The following is a 16,223-nucleotide window of genomic DNA, read 5'->3' as shown; positions in this document are numbered from 1 at the left end:
ATTCAAGACCATCTTTTCTTTTTTGCTCAACCTCACGGTGAAGTACACCTTCCTTGAGGATTCGTACATAACTCTCATTTATTTATTCTTTCCATTTTGGTTTTTTGCTCTATAGAGTAACCCAAAAAAAAAATATTATCAACAACTACCAGAATTACTCCTTTACTCAGGAAGACAAATAAAAGTAAAAGCAAGGGGTAGTTGACGAAGTGGAGAAACTACAAGATTTTCGAGTGCATTAGCTTATACGGGCAAATTCTTGATGAGAGGAACTAATTTCAGAGCTGATCGTTTCCTAGTTGCAAGCCCGAAAATTTCTGTAAGATCAACATCGTCAGCTCCAACCCCTTGAGGCAGCGCCCAGTCAAAATGATACAACAAACGGGCTAGCGAAATCTCAACACTTGCTAACCCAAAGGAGAAACCCGGGCAACCTCTTCTTCCCCCACCGAACGGCAAAAACCTGAAATCTTGACCCTTAAAATCAATAATATCTTTCCCCACAAACCTTTCAGGGTTATATTCCAGAGGATTCTCCCATGACTCGGCATCCCTTCCAATTGCATACGTGTTGATCAAAACCCGAGTGCGTGCTGGTATTTCATACTTGTTGTCAATGGTGCATTTGGCCATAGACTCTCGGGGAACAAGAAGAGGGACTGGGGGATGCAGTCGCATCGTTTCTTTGATCACGGCCCTCAAGTAGTGAAGATGCGGAAGATCAGATTCCTGCACCCTTCCTTTGCTTGCTGCGATTTGCCTTACTTCATCTTGTGCTCTTGCCATTACTCTTGGATGCCTCGCCAGCTCTGTCATTGTCCACTCCAGAGTTGCGGATGTTGTGTCCGTTCCCGCTACGAACATGTCCTGTAAATGTGTTATATATACACATATATAGATGTATATATCCGTTAGCATATCTACTGATCAGTTGTAGCCATTACAATTGATTAGCATATCAACACTTTCCGTTTACGATCTTTCTCTTCTTACCATTCAACCCGGCCAATTCTCTTCTCGCGAAATAAATACTAGCGATAATTTATTTGGCATTTCATCTACTTTATATTTAAGTTTCGAATAACATTAAGTCATCATGATCAAGAATTCTTCTGCATGTATTCTCTATGTCTTGTCGTAACATATATATATATATATATATAAATATGTATATGTATATGCTGTAACTAGTAGTAGTAGGAGTACTACTTAGCAAATCAGCAGCACGAATCTTAATCAATCTGCCCATTGTTAATTAATAAAAGAAACAGTAGATGAGGTGCGGTGCGTAGTGCCGCTAGTGCGTACCAGAACAAGAGCTTTTAGATTATCATCGGTGATAGGAACTTCAAGATCATCCTCTTGTTTTTGGACCCTCAGCAAAACATCCACAAAGTCTTCTTTCTCCAAAACGTCACCGCTCCGCCCTCTTTTTTCACTCAAGTGCTCGTTGATTATTTCATCACAAACCATTCTCAAATCTTTCAGATTCTTGGTCAACCTTCTCTTCATCCCGCTCACCGAGTTAACCCACCTCCAACGCGGGAAAAAGTCTCCAACGCAAAACCCAGCCAGCAGAGCTTGAGTTTCGGTCAACACTCCCGCCAATTCCTTCTTCTTTCCTCCTCCTCCTCCGCTGCTCGTCTCATGATTCTCATCCATGAACCTCTTCCCGAATGCAACGCGGCAGAGGATGTGGTTTGCGAGTCTGAAGAACGACTCGCTCACGTCGAGCTCCGAGTTGGAGTGGGCGGCCACGGCGCGCAACATGCGGTTGACTTCCTCGTCTCTGATGAGTCGGAACGAGTTGACTCGCTTTGAACTCAAAAGCTCAGTGACGCAGACTTTCCTCGCCTGCCGCCAGTAGGGGCCGTACGGAGAGAAAGTAACGTCGGAGCATCCGAAAGAGAGGTACTGAGCGGCAATGAGCTGAGGGCGGTTGGCCATGAGGTGATCATGAGTTTTGAGAATATGTTCAGCGAGTTCAGGAGAGGAGATGACCACGGTGGGCACCTGGCCGAGCTGGAGGTAGATGATGGGACCGAGTTTATGAGCGAGTTGAGCGAATTTAACGTGGGGCATGGCCGTTAGGAGGTGTAGGTGACCGATGAAGGGGAGTTTTGAGGGTGAAGGCGGGAGGGTGACAGACTGCGATCGAGTCCGCGGATGAAGGATCTGGTAATCATACAAGTAGCAGAAGCAAAAGGTGGCAAAAGATAATAGAGATGATATGCAGATGATTTGGAGCGTGAAATCGTCCATTTTATTTTGCTTCTGTATACTCTCTAACGTGCGTGGTAACCTCTGTGAAACCTGTGGAGAAAATACAAATTCAGGGAGAGAGCTAAAGCCATGGAATTCATGAGATGTGAGAAAAAGGAGAGAAGCTTTAAGAGTTTTATTGAGCGAGTTCCAACTTATCACGGGGGCGTTTGATCTTCATCTTTCTCCAGAGATAGAGATGTTGGTTGTTTGTTGTGCATAATAAAAGTGAAACAGTTGAGACAAGCACGAGTACAACTACAAAGACGCATAGCTGACGATATCGGTGCCGACTTCCATCCCAACTCAGCAACACACACAGGTGCATGCTCAAGTAATTGCCTTGTGCAGCCGCCACGCCGTATATGCATATACGCACACCAGGATGCATTCAATCTAGGCGTCTGCAATTTTAGGAAAATCGTTAATTACAACCCAAAACTAAAAGAAGAAAATGAAGGGTCATAAAAATTAAAAAGAGAGGGAGCTAGGGCGCCCTTTCCAGTTCCCTCCTCTTCTCTCTCTCTTTTTTTTTTTCCCCAAAACGGTGGAACATGGACAAAGGTCTAATTAGCGGCATGGCATGGCATGGCATGTCTGCTGTGAGAAACATAATAATGCTACCTATTTCTATTTTCAAAACAAAAGGAGCACTGTGAAAACTGGGGGTGGCTCGAGGAAATCCGATGAAAACTGAATCACTATCAGATTAAACGGATGTATCACTATCAGATTAAACGGATGTATCACGCACCCGTATGAATTTAGAACAAACCTCGTACAAATAGGAATATTGATAGGAGCCAAGACTTAAACCTTTGACCTCCCACACCACAATTAATGTGGCGGTTAACTCCTCTGGAACTCAATTAGGATTTTGTTTTCCACCATCGCGTCACTTGTATGTTCTCAACTAGCTTCAAGATGAGATGACCAGCTTGGCCTGTGGCCATGATCCCTATTCCTGACAATGAGGAACTCTGCTGCTGTTGGTGGTACGCGTCCTCTCCATTGTCCGCTTGTGTATGACATATGACATTCAGTGTGATACACAATTTTAGTGTAGACTAAATTGATACAAAATTCACGATTACTACTTGAAATGTATATAAATTTGCATCAAAATTATATTAATTTACATAATTACACAGAATTGGACAGAAGTATCTATATATATATATATATATATATATAAAGAAGGGCCCTGGATCCGAAAGAGAAGACTAACACCGTTGTATGTTGCAGTGCTGCTGGGATTTGGTTCCTTTTCCAAGCAAGCATGTTTAAATAAATAAAAATGGGGTTGACTGTTGCCAAGCTTTTTATGTCAGTGCCGATCCATTGAGAAAATTGGAATTGGACTGAAGGAAATAGGCCTATGTTAATGATGGATGAGACGGGTTGCAGCTTCCCGGTCAGCCCGAGGCGTCAACTGCTATAAGGTTTTAGGCCCAAATCCTTCTTTTTCCTATCACACAGGTTCTCCAGACAAAACCATGCCATGATTTTTTTTCTTCCCAGAGATACATCAGTAGTATTTGCAGGAGTATTTGGAGCAACCAGGACACAGAAATTGATGGTTTCAGCATGTTGGATTCTATATTTTCGTTCATAGTTGGAAACTCATATCCCCTTTTCTTTTTCAAAGCTGTAAGCAAATGAAAAGGGAAAGCAATAAAGAGCTTGGGCAAAACAACAACAACAACAAAAAGAAAAAGAAAAACCAAGTCCTTCGCCGTTGAATTGTATTCTTTTTTTTTTTTTTTTGGTTTTCTTATTTAAATTGAACTACTCAGCTTTATGTACCACAAAATAATAATAATAATACGTCCTGTATAAAGACACGAGATTTTGGGCATAATTAGGTGTAATGCGCTAAAGTCAGTCAACAAAAAATACAATGAATATGGTAGACAGAACTAAGAAGATGCCCGAAAGCATAATGATGATATTTAAGAATATATAAATTGGCTTGTGCTGCTGGTATAATATATATTTGTCTTCTGAGTAAAGCAATGCGGATTAGGATATTCAGATTTCAGATCAATCAAACAGCAAAGAGAAGTTGCAGAGATGGGCAGTTCCTTGGCCTTATTATATATGGGTGAAAAAAAAATGTTAAAAATAGAAATTTAATACTAGCAAAAAATTACAAAGGAAAGCAAGTTGCAGGCGAAGAGTTTTTAGAGTTGCATGCCCCCCATGAATGAAACTGGCCAGCCGAAACTGGACCAACCAATCTTTGTATTGCTTTACTTTGTTGAAATTCAATACCCAGAGAGAGACCATCGTGGCATACATACATACATGTATATAAATAAAAACCATGTCAACGACAAGGACTCACGTCTGTTTCTGTATTTTCTTGCAGTCGGGTTGGCAATCATTTGCATAGTGCGAACAATGGTGGTCATTGGGAAAAAAGAAAAAAAAATTGCAGCAGAGAAGAAAGCAGTAATTTATTAGGTACGGAGATTGATTTGTTGGTTCTCTCAATTATGATCAGCGAGCAGCTCATAAACTATACAACCTTTCTTCGGTGCCTTAGCTGGAAGAATCTTTGCTTCGCCTTATAAGCACCTTTTCTGGCAGCAGCTCCTACACTTTACGCGTACCCCGGCCGGGTTCTTGATTAGTTCTCCTCTGTGGTGGTTGTTCGTGCGGTCGAGAATGGGAAGGCAGCCTTGTTGTGATAAGGTAGGGCTTAAGAGAGGGCCCTGGACCATTGAGGAAGACAACAAGCTCATGAATTTCATCCTCAACAATGGCATACAATGTTGGAGGCTTGTCCCAAAACTGGCAGGTACAGTCTCCTGACCGATCGGGTCTTTGCCGCTTCGCTTGTTTACCGTTTACTTGATCATCAGCGAAATTAAGCTCATGTCTAACAAGCTTGAGTTTTTGTGTCGTTCGTGGTTATTAATAATGAAGGTTTGATGAGGTGTGGGAAGAGCTGTAGACTGAGGTGGATTAATTACCTTAGGCCTGATCTCAAGAGAGGAGCTTGGACTGAAGCAGAGGAAGACATGATCATTGAACTTCATTCTCGGCTAGGCAACAGGTAATTGGTTGATTAGCTGCTTTTTCCAACGTTTAATTTTGCGACCTTTGGGAACTTTCTTGATTTTTATAACTCTTTATTGCATTTTCTAATGACCAAAATCGTCTTGCAGGTGGTCCAAAATAGCTGCACATTTTCCTGGACGCACGGACAATGAAATCAAGAACCACTGGAACACCAAGATCAAGAAGAAGTTGAAGTTCCTTGGCTTGGACCCTCTGACCCACAAGCCTATCGATCAACCTGAGAATTGTGTCTCCAAAAGTGAAGAATTTCTCGATAATAGCTCCTTGGGAGAACAAGAGGTCTTGATGCTGGAATTGCAAGAGACTTTGCAGTCTGAGGACTTCCAAACGCAACAAAATAAGAAGAATCTCAACACAAATTTGCACGAGCAACGGAGCACAGGAACCTCCAGTTCTAGTTTAGACGAGGAAAAGCCTAATCTGGCTAGCATGTTCAATGAGACGAGAGAATTTCCAGAAACGGGGTCAATTGAAATCCAGAATTCAGAGCCCCTGGATGCTATTTCTTACATTGTTGGAACGAATGATATTCAGCTGGAAGACCCTTTTCAGAATTGGATTGATAGCCCACTTCCATGGGATGTTTTCAGCTCTTTAGGAGAAAATTTCCTCTGAATCAAAAACAGTGTAAAAAAAAAAAAAAGAGAGCAAGAACTCAAATGGGTTTCCTCCGGACCAAAACATCGTCTTCTTGTGAATTATACCTTGTACATCGCAAGTTTTCCGAGCCGTACCTAGCAGGCCTCTGTTTTTCTTAAGAAACAGTACACTTCGATGCAAGACAAGAAGGAATGGATTCCGTTAGTATCCACTGAGTAAATTAAACGAGTGGGAAGAAACAATCATTGCAATAAAACAGAAAGAACCAACAAGGTATATCAAGTTACCACAAGCCTAGCAGAATCAGGATCGTAATTAACTACTAGAATGGGTCTGCATGCTTACTTCCTACTTTGATCTTTATGGATGAAACATCTCAAATAAATACTAGTAAAAAAAATAATAATAAAAATAAGTCGATTGAGCAAGCATGTGTGATCATGATGACGAAGGTTTATTTCGAGTTTATGACGTTTGTAATCTCTTTGATTCTTGATAGACTTCTCAAACAAAATTCCATTGTGCTATGTCGGCTTCAAATAAAAAGCAGTTAACCTGGCAGTTTTCATCAACTAAAACAATCATGGGTTTGGTTCTTTCAAGTTTCAATCAGCCCAGCTCATGTCCACTACTGATACAGGATTGGGGAGCTAAAAGAATATTAAAACAACTAGTTTAGGTGCTTCAAATGTTATATATAAAGTGTAAAGTTTTGCTTTTTTGGTTTTTTGGGGCAAGAACTAAGAAGTGCAGCTTATATCTCTTGCAAAAATTATTAACGACTTTAGGGTAGAAAATCTTCAATTAGGAAACAATTAATCATTCAACTGCAGAATTTTGATCTTAACTACGGGTTTTCTTGTTGGCCTTTTCCAAAATTAAAGGAAGCAAAAATAGTCCATCCAAGCCTCAAAAATGCAACATATTGGTAAAAGGGACTATTATTTGTTTGTTGTGTGCTCGTTCTTTTTTTGATTTTTTTTTACTCTAAAATGCATCTTCCTGGTAAAAGTGATTATTATTTGTTTGGTCATTCTTTTTTTTTTTGGGTAGGAAACTCTTAGTCATGACTCACCAAATAACTCATCAAGGATAAACTAGAGTTGTAATCGAATTGAACTGCATGCGAGTAGCTCGTGAACAACTCAATCAAAAACTAGACTCGAACTCGGGTTGACCAAGTTCGAGTGCCTCAATAATGCAAGCAAGTCGAGATCAAGTATCCAGAAGCAATGCTCGAAAGCTCGTCGAGCCTTATAGAGCTTTTTAATTTTAATTTTTTAATATATATTATTATTATAAAATTACTCTTATATCCAAAATAGTTGTTAAATTTACGAAATGTTTCAAGTCATATAAAAATTTTTAAAGGACAATAATGTTTTTTCGCTTAAAAATTGTCAAGAAAATGAAATTTTCTAACTCGAACTTGATTGAGTTCAATATAGCTCGCATTGACTCGAGTCCATGAGAGTCGATTTCGAGTTCTGTGAGCAAGCATTGAACTCGAACTCGAGCTCTAATAATACTACTCGCTCGAGCTCGAGCACCCTTCTTGTATGTCAACATAGACTACTCATTTTAGAAAACTAGAGCTCCCCTAAATGTTATTTGTGTTCTCATTTTTTTTATCGCACTTTCACTATCATTTTAATTATATAATTTTTATTTATTAAATTATATGATCAAATAAATGGTGGGGATTGTAAATAAAAAAAAAGGTGTAAAATAACATTTTCCTCATTTTATTGAGAAACAACATCAAATAGGACAATCAGTTTGAAATTACTTCTGGACTCTTTCCGCCCCCCCGGGAACCCTCTGGACAACTCCAGAAACTTGGACTGCTTCAGCAACTTCGCACCTTCCAGAATTGTCCACCCTCCCCTTTATATATCTAACATCTTCCTACATTCTCAGTGTTTTCTGTGAAGGCCATTCTGCAAAATCTCAAGGATCTTCTTAGTCAAGTTCCACCAAAATGTCTTACTGTTTATCAAATCTTCCAATCTCTCAACTTCACGTGACTCCCCAAAGATGTTCGACAACTTCAAATCGCTCTTATGGTAGATCTTCCCGCCACTTGTTGAGCCCAGTTTCAGGTAGAAATATCTGTAAAGGCATCAGAGCTATGACAGGTGACGCCAGAGACAATCTTGACCATTTGCAAAGGGCTAACAAGCAGCAAACTCCCCAGCCCAGAAATAAATCAGCCCCTGTTGCACCAATAGGTAAAGCCAAATGCCCAATTGGCATATTCATGGCTTAGTTTAGTTGTTGGCCTATGAAAGACTAATTTTTTCCGAATTTCTGTAGCAGAAATGTAGAGGGGCTGAATCGTCGTTTCTTGAAATGTAATATTCGTGCAGTTATTTTTATTTTTAGTTTTTAAATAAGGCTATTAGTCTGAATGATTTTAATTGTGAATATGCAGGGGTGTTGGACAGGTTTCCAACAGCAAGAACCGTGCAGCAAATGATGGAGACGATGGAGAGACTAATGGAAGACCCTTTTGCCTACAGTGGAGGATGGCCATCGCCTTTGGCCCCAGACACTGGGGGGTACAGCAGGGGTAGGACGCCATGGGAGATAAAGGAAAGCGAGGGGGAGTACAAAATGAGGTTCGACATGCCTGGCATGACTAAAGAAGATGTGAAGGTGTGGGTTGAGGAGAAAACGTTGGTAGTGAAAGCCGAGAAGGTGCCAAAGAAGAAGAACGAGGATGGAGAAGAGGAAGAGAAAAATGAGTGGTCTGCTAAGAGCTATGGGAGGTACAATAGTAGAATTGCTCTGCCAGAGAATGCGCAATTTGAGAAGATTAAGGCTGAGGTTAGGGATGGTGTTCTGTACATTACCATACCAAAGGCTAGTAGTCATGGCAAGATTTTGGACATTAACGTTGAATGAATGTGTGCAGCAGCAAAGCAACATGGCTTCAATGTCAATGATTTAAGGTCTCTTCAAATGTTACAATGTCCAAACAAGTATCTAAGTCTGATTGTATAGCTGATGGAATGGTTATATTTACGGAACACAATAATGAATCCTGCTTGTATTTTCGAAATTGTAAACTGTACTATCAAAATGTACGGTCACTTCATCAAAATACTAAATGGGTCGTACCGGATGTTAAAAGTGGGTGGTATGTCATCGGAAGCATCTGATTGGAGAGAGTAAAATCAAATGATGATTTAAAGTTAAGTTTATTTGAGAAAAGAACAGCTAAACATGGAAGATAAGAAGGAAAGTACGAGAAGGCATATCATTAGAAAATAGAGGTATCAGTTGCAGCAGGAGGTGAATCTGCAACAACGATCCAAGGGCGCATACCTGAACGGAAACTAAGCTCTCACTCTCGACCTGTGTAATAAAGTGTCGGACAATTAGTCAACGCCGTTGTATGGCTATTTATCAACAGATCGCATTCCTAAATGGAAACTAAGCTCTCATTCATGGCCCATGGTATAAAGTGTAGAACAATTAGCCCACGGCCCATGTAATAAAGTGTAGAACAATTAGCCCACGCCGTTGCATAGGTACTTTCGTTCCAATTATTTAACCACGCTTGATGAATTCAATTTTTTTAAGAATAATGATTTAATTGTGGTATTTGTGCTTCTCTTTTCAATTTTACTCTCATAAATTTAAAATTTAAATTTGAATGATAACATGCATATGATTAAAAAGAATGGTTATATTGAAAATAGAGATTAAAAGGTACTTTAAATTTTTCAACATGACAAATGTTTTGGAACATTTTAAAATTAAAAATATGACACTTTTAATGAGACGAAGGGAGTATTTATCAACAGACACCACTTTTCATATTGGACAAAAGTGCAAACTTATAGTTGCAGAATTAGAAATAATGGCACTTGAAATAATAATATATTGTTTCTCTAAAGTAAAGATCCAAGTTCATGAATACCATCAATATCTACGTGAGGTGCAGTAATAAAGGCGATAATTAATATGAAAATTGTGGTTAATAAGGTAGGGATCATCTTGGAGATTGTGAAATGTTTACTTTCAAACTCTGCGTTATTACATGAATGGAAATATTTTGGCACAAATTGACTCAATTAGTAAAAACGGGCCAATTTCTTACGAAAGATAATGTGTTCAAATCTTATTCTGGATTAAGAGTTGTATTAATGAATGATTTATAAAAAATTCTATAAATAATTTGAAGATACGTAAGAATTTCAAATCTACCTGTAGACTAAGAACGTCTATAAACCATGTATGATCCTGGAGGTATGCCGCCCGTGGTGCTAATTTGAGACCAAAGGGACCGTAAGTATGCATTGGAGCTCTTCTGTTGGTATAAAAGTTGGGTTATCCTTGTGTATTTCAGCTGACCTTGGACCAATTTATTTTTACGAATCATACTGCTTTCATTTGTTTTCTGAAATCGGCTAATGGGCCTTGTATAATACCTTCTTCGTCATTAATTTAAAGCAAAATTAGAACAAGATTAGCTACAAGTTAAAAACATGAGAAAAAACTAAGGGATGAAAGCCCGCGCAACATACCGGTGTTGGGTGCCTCTATTTAAAATTTTTCACAGAATTTTTAAGAAAAATACAATAAGATTAAGAAAGCAGAAAGTATTATAGATATAAGTTATTAAAAAAATTATGCATATAAAGTAAGTATCATATCAGTTGAAATAAAATTACTCATAAACAAATCCTTTTGACACCATACGCAAAAATAAAGTTAATTTTTAAATGTACATAATATTTCTTCTACATATGTTAATCAAGACCATAAAAAGAAATGTTAAAAAAGGCTAACTAAATAACATAATCAGAAAACATCCAAAGTTTAAGTTATAATATATTACTTTTTATTATTCAACATCAACATAACAAATGAGGGCAAAAATTTTTTTTTTAATGTCAAATAGATAATTCCCATCCTTATACTACAGTTTATTACAAGATTTAAAAAGTTTAACAATTAGTTTTGTTCTTAGTTAGTTTTATCTCATTCACATCAATTTTGACAAATCTAACACTCAAAAAGAAAGAGTCAATCTTGTAAATATATTATGGAAAGCTCAAAAGCGTCACACAAATAATTTGGAAGTATCAGACAATCCAACTTAACTATGATCGATGAAGTCCTTAAGTTTTTGTGTACATAGAATCCAAAATCCAAATAAGTTGATGCCTAATATATTTTTGGTCTCATCAAGCAATCCGTCAAGCATGATAGAAATTGGAGCATAGAATTTATAATTATTCTAATAAATAGGAAAACAAAACATAACATGATCCAAAAGCAGGATTTTTAGAAGGAAATAAATTTATAAGTTCGTATTGATAGAAATCCATTGAGAACTAATAAATTGAAGTTAAGAGATAGCTCGTAGAACTTATTGAGGATAATTTTTGCACTTTTACCTCTCCTAAAGCAATCAGTAATGTGGGCAGCAAATTTGTTGCATTGGACAAAAGTAAAACTTCTTTGGGAGTTCAAGATGTCTATTTCATAAAGTATTCTTGAAAGGAATAAGTGATCTGTTGTCATAATTTAACCCTAAAGAGAATGCCTTTACACTCTTTTGAAAGATTTACACTATAGGACAATGTGAAAATTTGTTTCTTTTTTGATAGCACGTCTTAATCATAATGGTGAAATATAATAGAAAAACGCTCTCATGTGAAAAGAGACTGTTTGGTTGAACAAACCCATAATGAAGCCAAAATGAGAAGAAATTGCACACATGAATTGGAGTTGGAACCCATAAGTAGAAAGTGATTAATGATATTTCCCAATATTTGCTTGCGGATGTGGTATTTTCACTCCTAACCTTGCAATGATGATCAACCATTCACTATATGTTTCAAAAATTCCATATGAATAATAAAATTATACTAGTGGAAAACAATCATACATAGTGTTCTATGAAAGCAAGTAAATGAAAATTTGGTGGAACAAAAAATACCTCTTTGGAAAATTGTACTAAATTGAAAGGAGTAATTAAATCAACAAAATTCTAATTCTTCACAACTTTGATACAATTAAATCGGAAATAAAGAAGAAGAATTGGTACAAATTGGCTGTGATTGTGATAATGATCATCCAACATAAGTTTCATAATAATTTGCATTAATTTTACCTTTACATCTTTCTTCCCAATTGGCTTTTTCACCATTGTAAGAAACAAAAAGAAATATATGACTTTAGAACAAAATTGGAAAATGTGACGCTCCGACTTCTCCCAAGGGCAAACCCAAGGGTATTCACGAAACTCTTGCACAACTCTCGCCAGGACTCACTACAATCTATAATTCAAAATTAGAAATATTTCAATTTTTCTTTTTTAATATACATTCAAAGTATTCCAGAACACCATTAGTTAACCTTCAAACTTAAATACAATTCAAAAGAATATGTACTACGGTCATCTGCTATAACACAATTTAAAATTTTCAAAAGAAAATAATTTAGTACTATTCGCGAGTACTTTCGATTTTGAACCCTGTTAAGGAAAATAAAAGTGTGGAATGAGTTAAACAACCCAATAAGGTTCCAAAACACACAAGCAGTTCCAATAAATCAAGTAAGTTAAGCATAATATACATATGGTTCAAGATTTCACATTGGCACATTAAAATGAAACATTTATCATTTTATAGAAATAAACACACATTAAAAGGATACGGTGTTCCCATGAAACTATTTCAGTCAATTGCACCTTATAATCCCAATAATTTCTCCGGTTTGTCTAGCCATCACCTTATTCCTCTAGTGATAATACTTGAGTATATCGAAACGGTGGCCCAAGATTCCAACCTACCCGACCGAATCCAATCTTGGCTCGAGTAGGTTAGCAATCAAGGACAGGACCCAATTTAGCTAAGAGTTTACAACATGCACAAGTAATCAAATATATCGATAAACGATAACAATTCACGGTTAAACAATAGAAATTTGTTATTTTAGTAGGTCGAGTGAGATAAAATACACACTCGCCTTAAAACGGTGAAAATTATATAAGAGCAATTATAGAAAACGCTTAACACTTAAACATACAAGAAATATGAAGTAAATATATAGCAAAACTATTCAAGTCACACACATACAGGGAACACTTACAAAATAAAAAATAAGTGAGTAAATAAATCCTTTAGTGTTCTACTCCAAGGTTTTATTCAATATCCTCTTGAGCGCCTGAAGAAATAGTGATCGATTATCACTCACATATACTCACAGTCACTTAACATACAAGGAAGGAAATGTATTTGTTTAAACTTAAAAAAATGTTTCAAAAGAATTTCACTCTATTGAAATTCAAGATTTAAAAGTGAGAGTTTAAAATCACAAGGGATAACTCGTATCCTTCATGAAATCGAATTCAAAATGAACTATCCATATCAAAAGAAAATGAAAAGTTCTTAAAAACTCATTTTCTAAGAAATCAAGAATTTTCAGTTTTGCGTGATAAATTTAGTAAAATCAGATCTTGAGTTTCGTATACCCAAAAATGAAAAATTTTATACCGTTGGAAACTAGATCCAAAGTACTAAAAGTTCCTAGTAGACACATTTTCAAGATTCTAAAGGGAAAGCATTCATTTTTCAGTTCAAAATTTCAGTTCCAAGAAGATAGGTTTGAACCAGTCTTGGTTTTCCAGCAATCTTTGGAAATTCGGAAAAATTCACAGAAAATGAATCAGCCCTTGAAATTTGTAACACAAAAAGAGTTCCATACAAAGTTTCAAACACAATAAGCGGAACTAAATTTGGAGTTTTGAGCATTAAGATATAACAGTTTAAAGTCAACTGAATCTTGCAAACTGATTGGTAAATTTTCAGATTTAAAGAGCAATCTTTGGGGGCATCATTTGGATATCGTAATGGTTTTGAAATTACACCAAATTTGGTACACGTAAACCCCCATATATGGACTACCTCTCTGTCAAAATTTAGGCAAAAAATTACACAGAAAGGCAGTTAACAAAATGACCAATGTTGGTGAAATTTTCAAAGCAAATCTGCCAACCCACTATTTCTTTCTTTCCAAAGATTTTGTCGAATGAAATCAACCCCAATTCACTCCATTTTTGAAACCAAGGTTTCAGAGGCATTTAATAAGCAATTGATGGGTAATTGACATCAAAATTTTTGAAACAAAACATTCCAAAACAACCCTGACCATTCGGCTAGCAAGAAAGGAAAAAGCTTCCAGTTTCTAGTTTTGTCGCGTTTTCGAAATCAAGTCATATCTAACTCTATACAAACTCAAATTGAGAATGATTGGTGGAGTTGGAAACTAGGTTCCAAATGCCACAATTCATCAGAAGACATCATTTTAAAAATCTTTTCACAAGTGAAACAATTTCGAGTTACAAGATGCAGCTTCCAGTTTCGTTCGCATACATAGTCAAAACAGAATGACCAACTTTGCTGACTCGCTATGGTTCACACAAAATGAACCAGTAGGAGATTTTTATACCGTTAGAAAGTTATGAATGTTTAGTTTTGAATGTCACTAACGGCACTCAATTTTGATTTTTGTACACAGAGTTACATTAGGACAAAAAGTACTGTCCGAGTGCACTGTTATCAATTTCCAGATTTGAAACTCTCCCCAAAACTCAAGTTTTGCACAACCAAATGATACGATTTTTTAAAGATACTTTGTACACACAATATACAACATATATCAATTGATTTTACAGTCCACTGAACTTCAAAAATTCGAAATGAAAACAGAACAATAAGACCAGAAATTTCGGCTAGCTCTCTTTCTCTCACGGTTTCTCTCTTTCTTTCTCTTCTTCTAGTTTTTTTCCATTAAAATTCATCACAAACACACTAACACACACATAAACATCATGACAGCCCTCATTTAACCAAGGTGGGAGTTTATAGAGCCCACTTCAACCAACCAAATCCAACCAACAACAACAAGAAAAAAGCTACAACTTCAAAACCAAAAAATGAAACAAGAAAGCAAGAGTTTTGGTGGGAGATGTTTATACCTTCCAAACCAAGAAGAAACCTTAAATTTTTGGTGCAAGAAACTCCTTAAAACAGTCCTTAACTAGCCGGCCCTCTCTTGCCTTCAAACTAGAACAAGAACCCAAGAAATTTGTGAGTTGGATGATGAAGAACAAGCAAGCTTAGAGCTAGAGGATGAAGCTTTCTTTCCCCCTTTTCTTTTCTCTTGGTCAACCGAATGAGTGAGAAAGATGGTGAGGGTTTTGTATTGTGATTTCTTGGAGAGAAAGAATGAAAAAGAGAGCTTTAAGTGTGTTGCAAAAAAGTCAACCTTCAATAGTGTTGTGCTGGTGTTTCGTACCATCAATTTCTCTCGGGTTTGATACACTCATGCACTAATTCTCTAAGGTATTTTCTTTAACTCTGTAATTACTCACTTTTACTAGTCTAATATTAATTTCTCAAATTTTCAATTAGTCATACTGGTGCGACTTTCGAGAGACTATTGACGCGCGCCCGATAAAAGTTTAATTTGAACTCATTCACATCTAATCTCTCAATTAACTTTTCTTAGTCTACTATTGATCATTCTTAGTTCTCCAAAACTAATGCACTCTCGGATCGAATTTACCTCCCAAAAAACGTGTATTCACTATTCTTTATTAAACGAGTCGCAAAAGATATTAATTTTACTAATAAGACGTTTTAAAAATATAAGTGAGACATGTTCCATGAAAATAGATTTAAAATGGTTGAAATAAATTATTCGAAGAAAACAAGTGAATAAATAATTAAATAAAATAAAATTAAGAAAAAATTCGGTTCCTGACAGAAAATGCAGGAAACTGATCTTAGTTTTATAGGGTGGTAGGAATAAAAAAAAAAGTTTTATAGAGTGATATACATAACTGGCGCAATTTAAAATTAGAAAGAAGAAAGATCATATATTCATAAATATTGGGAAAAAATGGAAGGACAAGAAGCAAATAGATGAATGTGTGAATAATTAGAAATAGCTGTTATTTAGACAGTAATTAATTCAATTGTTTGCCGGTTATGGGAGACCAAAAGAAAGAATTTAATTAGTTGAAGTTTATTGATTAGGTCCCAGGTAATAAGGGTTATATTATAAGGAATTAATTGCACAACAAAAATCACACTTCAATTAAATGTATTTATAACACCATTTCAATAATTACACCAACACATAAACTTATATGAGTTGTACTCGATGCAAAATATTGTACAATAATTTCACATTCCAAAAATACGCAAATATCTCTATAAATAAAAGTTTTAAATATACAAACACGAGGA

The 16,223-nt window shown here is 36.4% G+C and overlaps 3 protein-coding genes across 4 annotated transcripts; 2 read left to right on the top strand and 1 right to left on the bottom strand.

Moving 5' to 3' along the window:
* Nucleotides 1–60: 60 nt before the first annotated feature.
* LOC140016728 (tryptamine 5-hydroxylase-like) lies at nt 61–2,571 on the bottom strand. Of its 2 annotated transcripts, XM_072070349.1 has the most exons (3): nt 2,418–2,571; nt 1,309–2,313; nt 61–867 (listed from the first exon to the last, which is right to left on the bottom strand). In XM_072070349.1, exons 2-3 carry the CDS (start codon nt 2,260–2,262, stop codon nt 244–246), a joined length of 1,578 nt encoding a protein of 525 aa, XP_071926450.1. In that variant the 5' UTR covers nt 2,263–2,313; nt 2,418–2,571; the 3' UTR covers nt 61–243. The 2 variants fall into 2 exon arrangements, with proteins under 2 accessions (XP_071926450.1, XP_071926449.1); XM_072070348.1 differs by having other exon boundaries at nt 1,309–2,511.
* A 2,030-nt stretch (nt 2,572–4,601) lies between these two features.
* LOC140016957 (transcription factor MYB20-like) lies at nt 4,602–6,050 on the top strand. The gene is made up of 3 exons (XM_072071269.1): nt 4,602–5,065; nt 5,194–5,323; nt 5,436–6,050. The coding sequence occupies exons 1-3, from the start codon at nt 4,933–4,935 to the stop codon at nt 5,962–5,964; spliced, it is 792 nt and encodes a 263-aa protein (XP_071927370.1). The 5' UTR covers nt 4,602–4,932; the 3' UTR covers nt 5,965–6,050.
* Nucleotides 6,051–7,843: 1,793 nt separating this feature from the next.
* On the top strand, nt 7,844–9,013 carry LOC140016937 (small heat shock protein, chloroplastic-like). The gene is made up of 2 exons (XM_072071219.1): nt 7,844–8,180; nt 8,384–9,013. Exons 1-2 carry the CDS (start codon nt 7,931–7,933, stop codon nt 8,854–8,856), a joined length of 723 nt encoding a protein of 240 aa, XP_071927320.1. The 5' UTR covers nt 7,844–7,930; the 3' UTR covers nt 8,857–9,013.
* Nucleotides 9,014–16,223: the final 7,210 nt, after the last annotated feature.

The sequence above is a fragment of the Coffea arabica genome, chromosome 11c, assembly GCF_036785885.1.
Source record: "Coffea arabica cultivar ET-39 chromosome 11c, Coffea Arabica ET-39 HiFi, whole genome shotgun sequence".
Taxonomy (NCBI): domain Eukaryota; kingdom Viridiplantae; phylum Streptophyta; class Magnoliopsida; order Gentianales; family Rubiaceae; genus Coffea; species Coffea arabica.
This window is presented reverse-complemented; position numbering and strand designations above follow the sequence as displayed.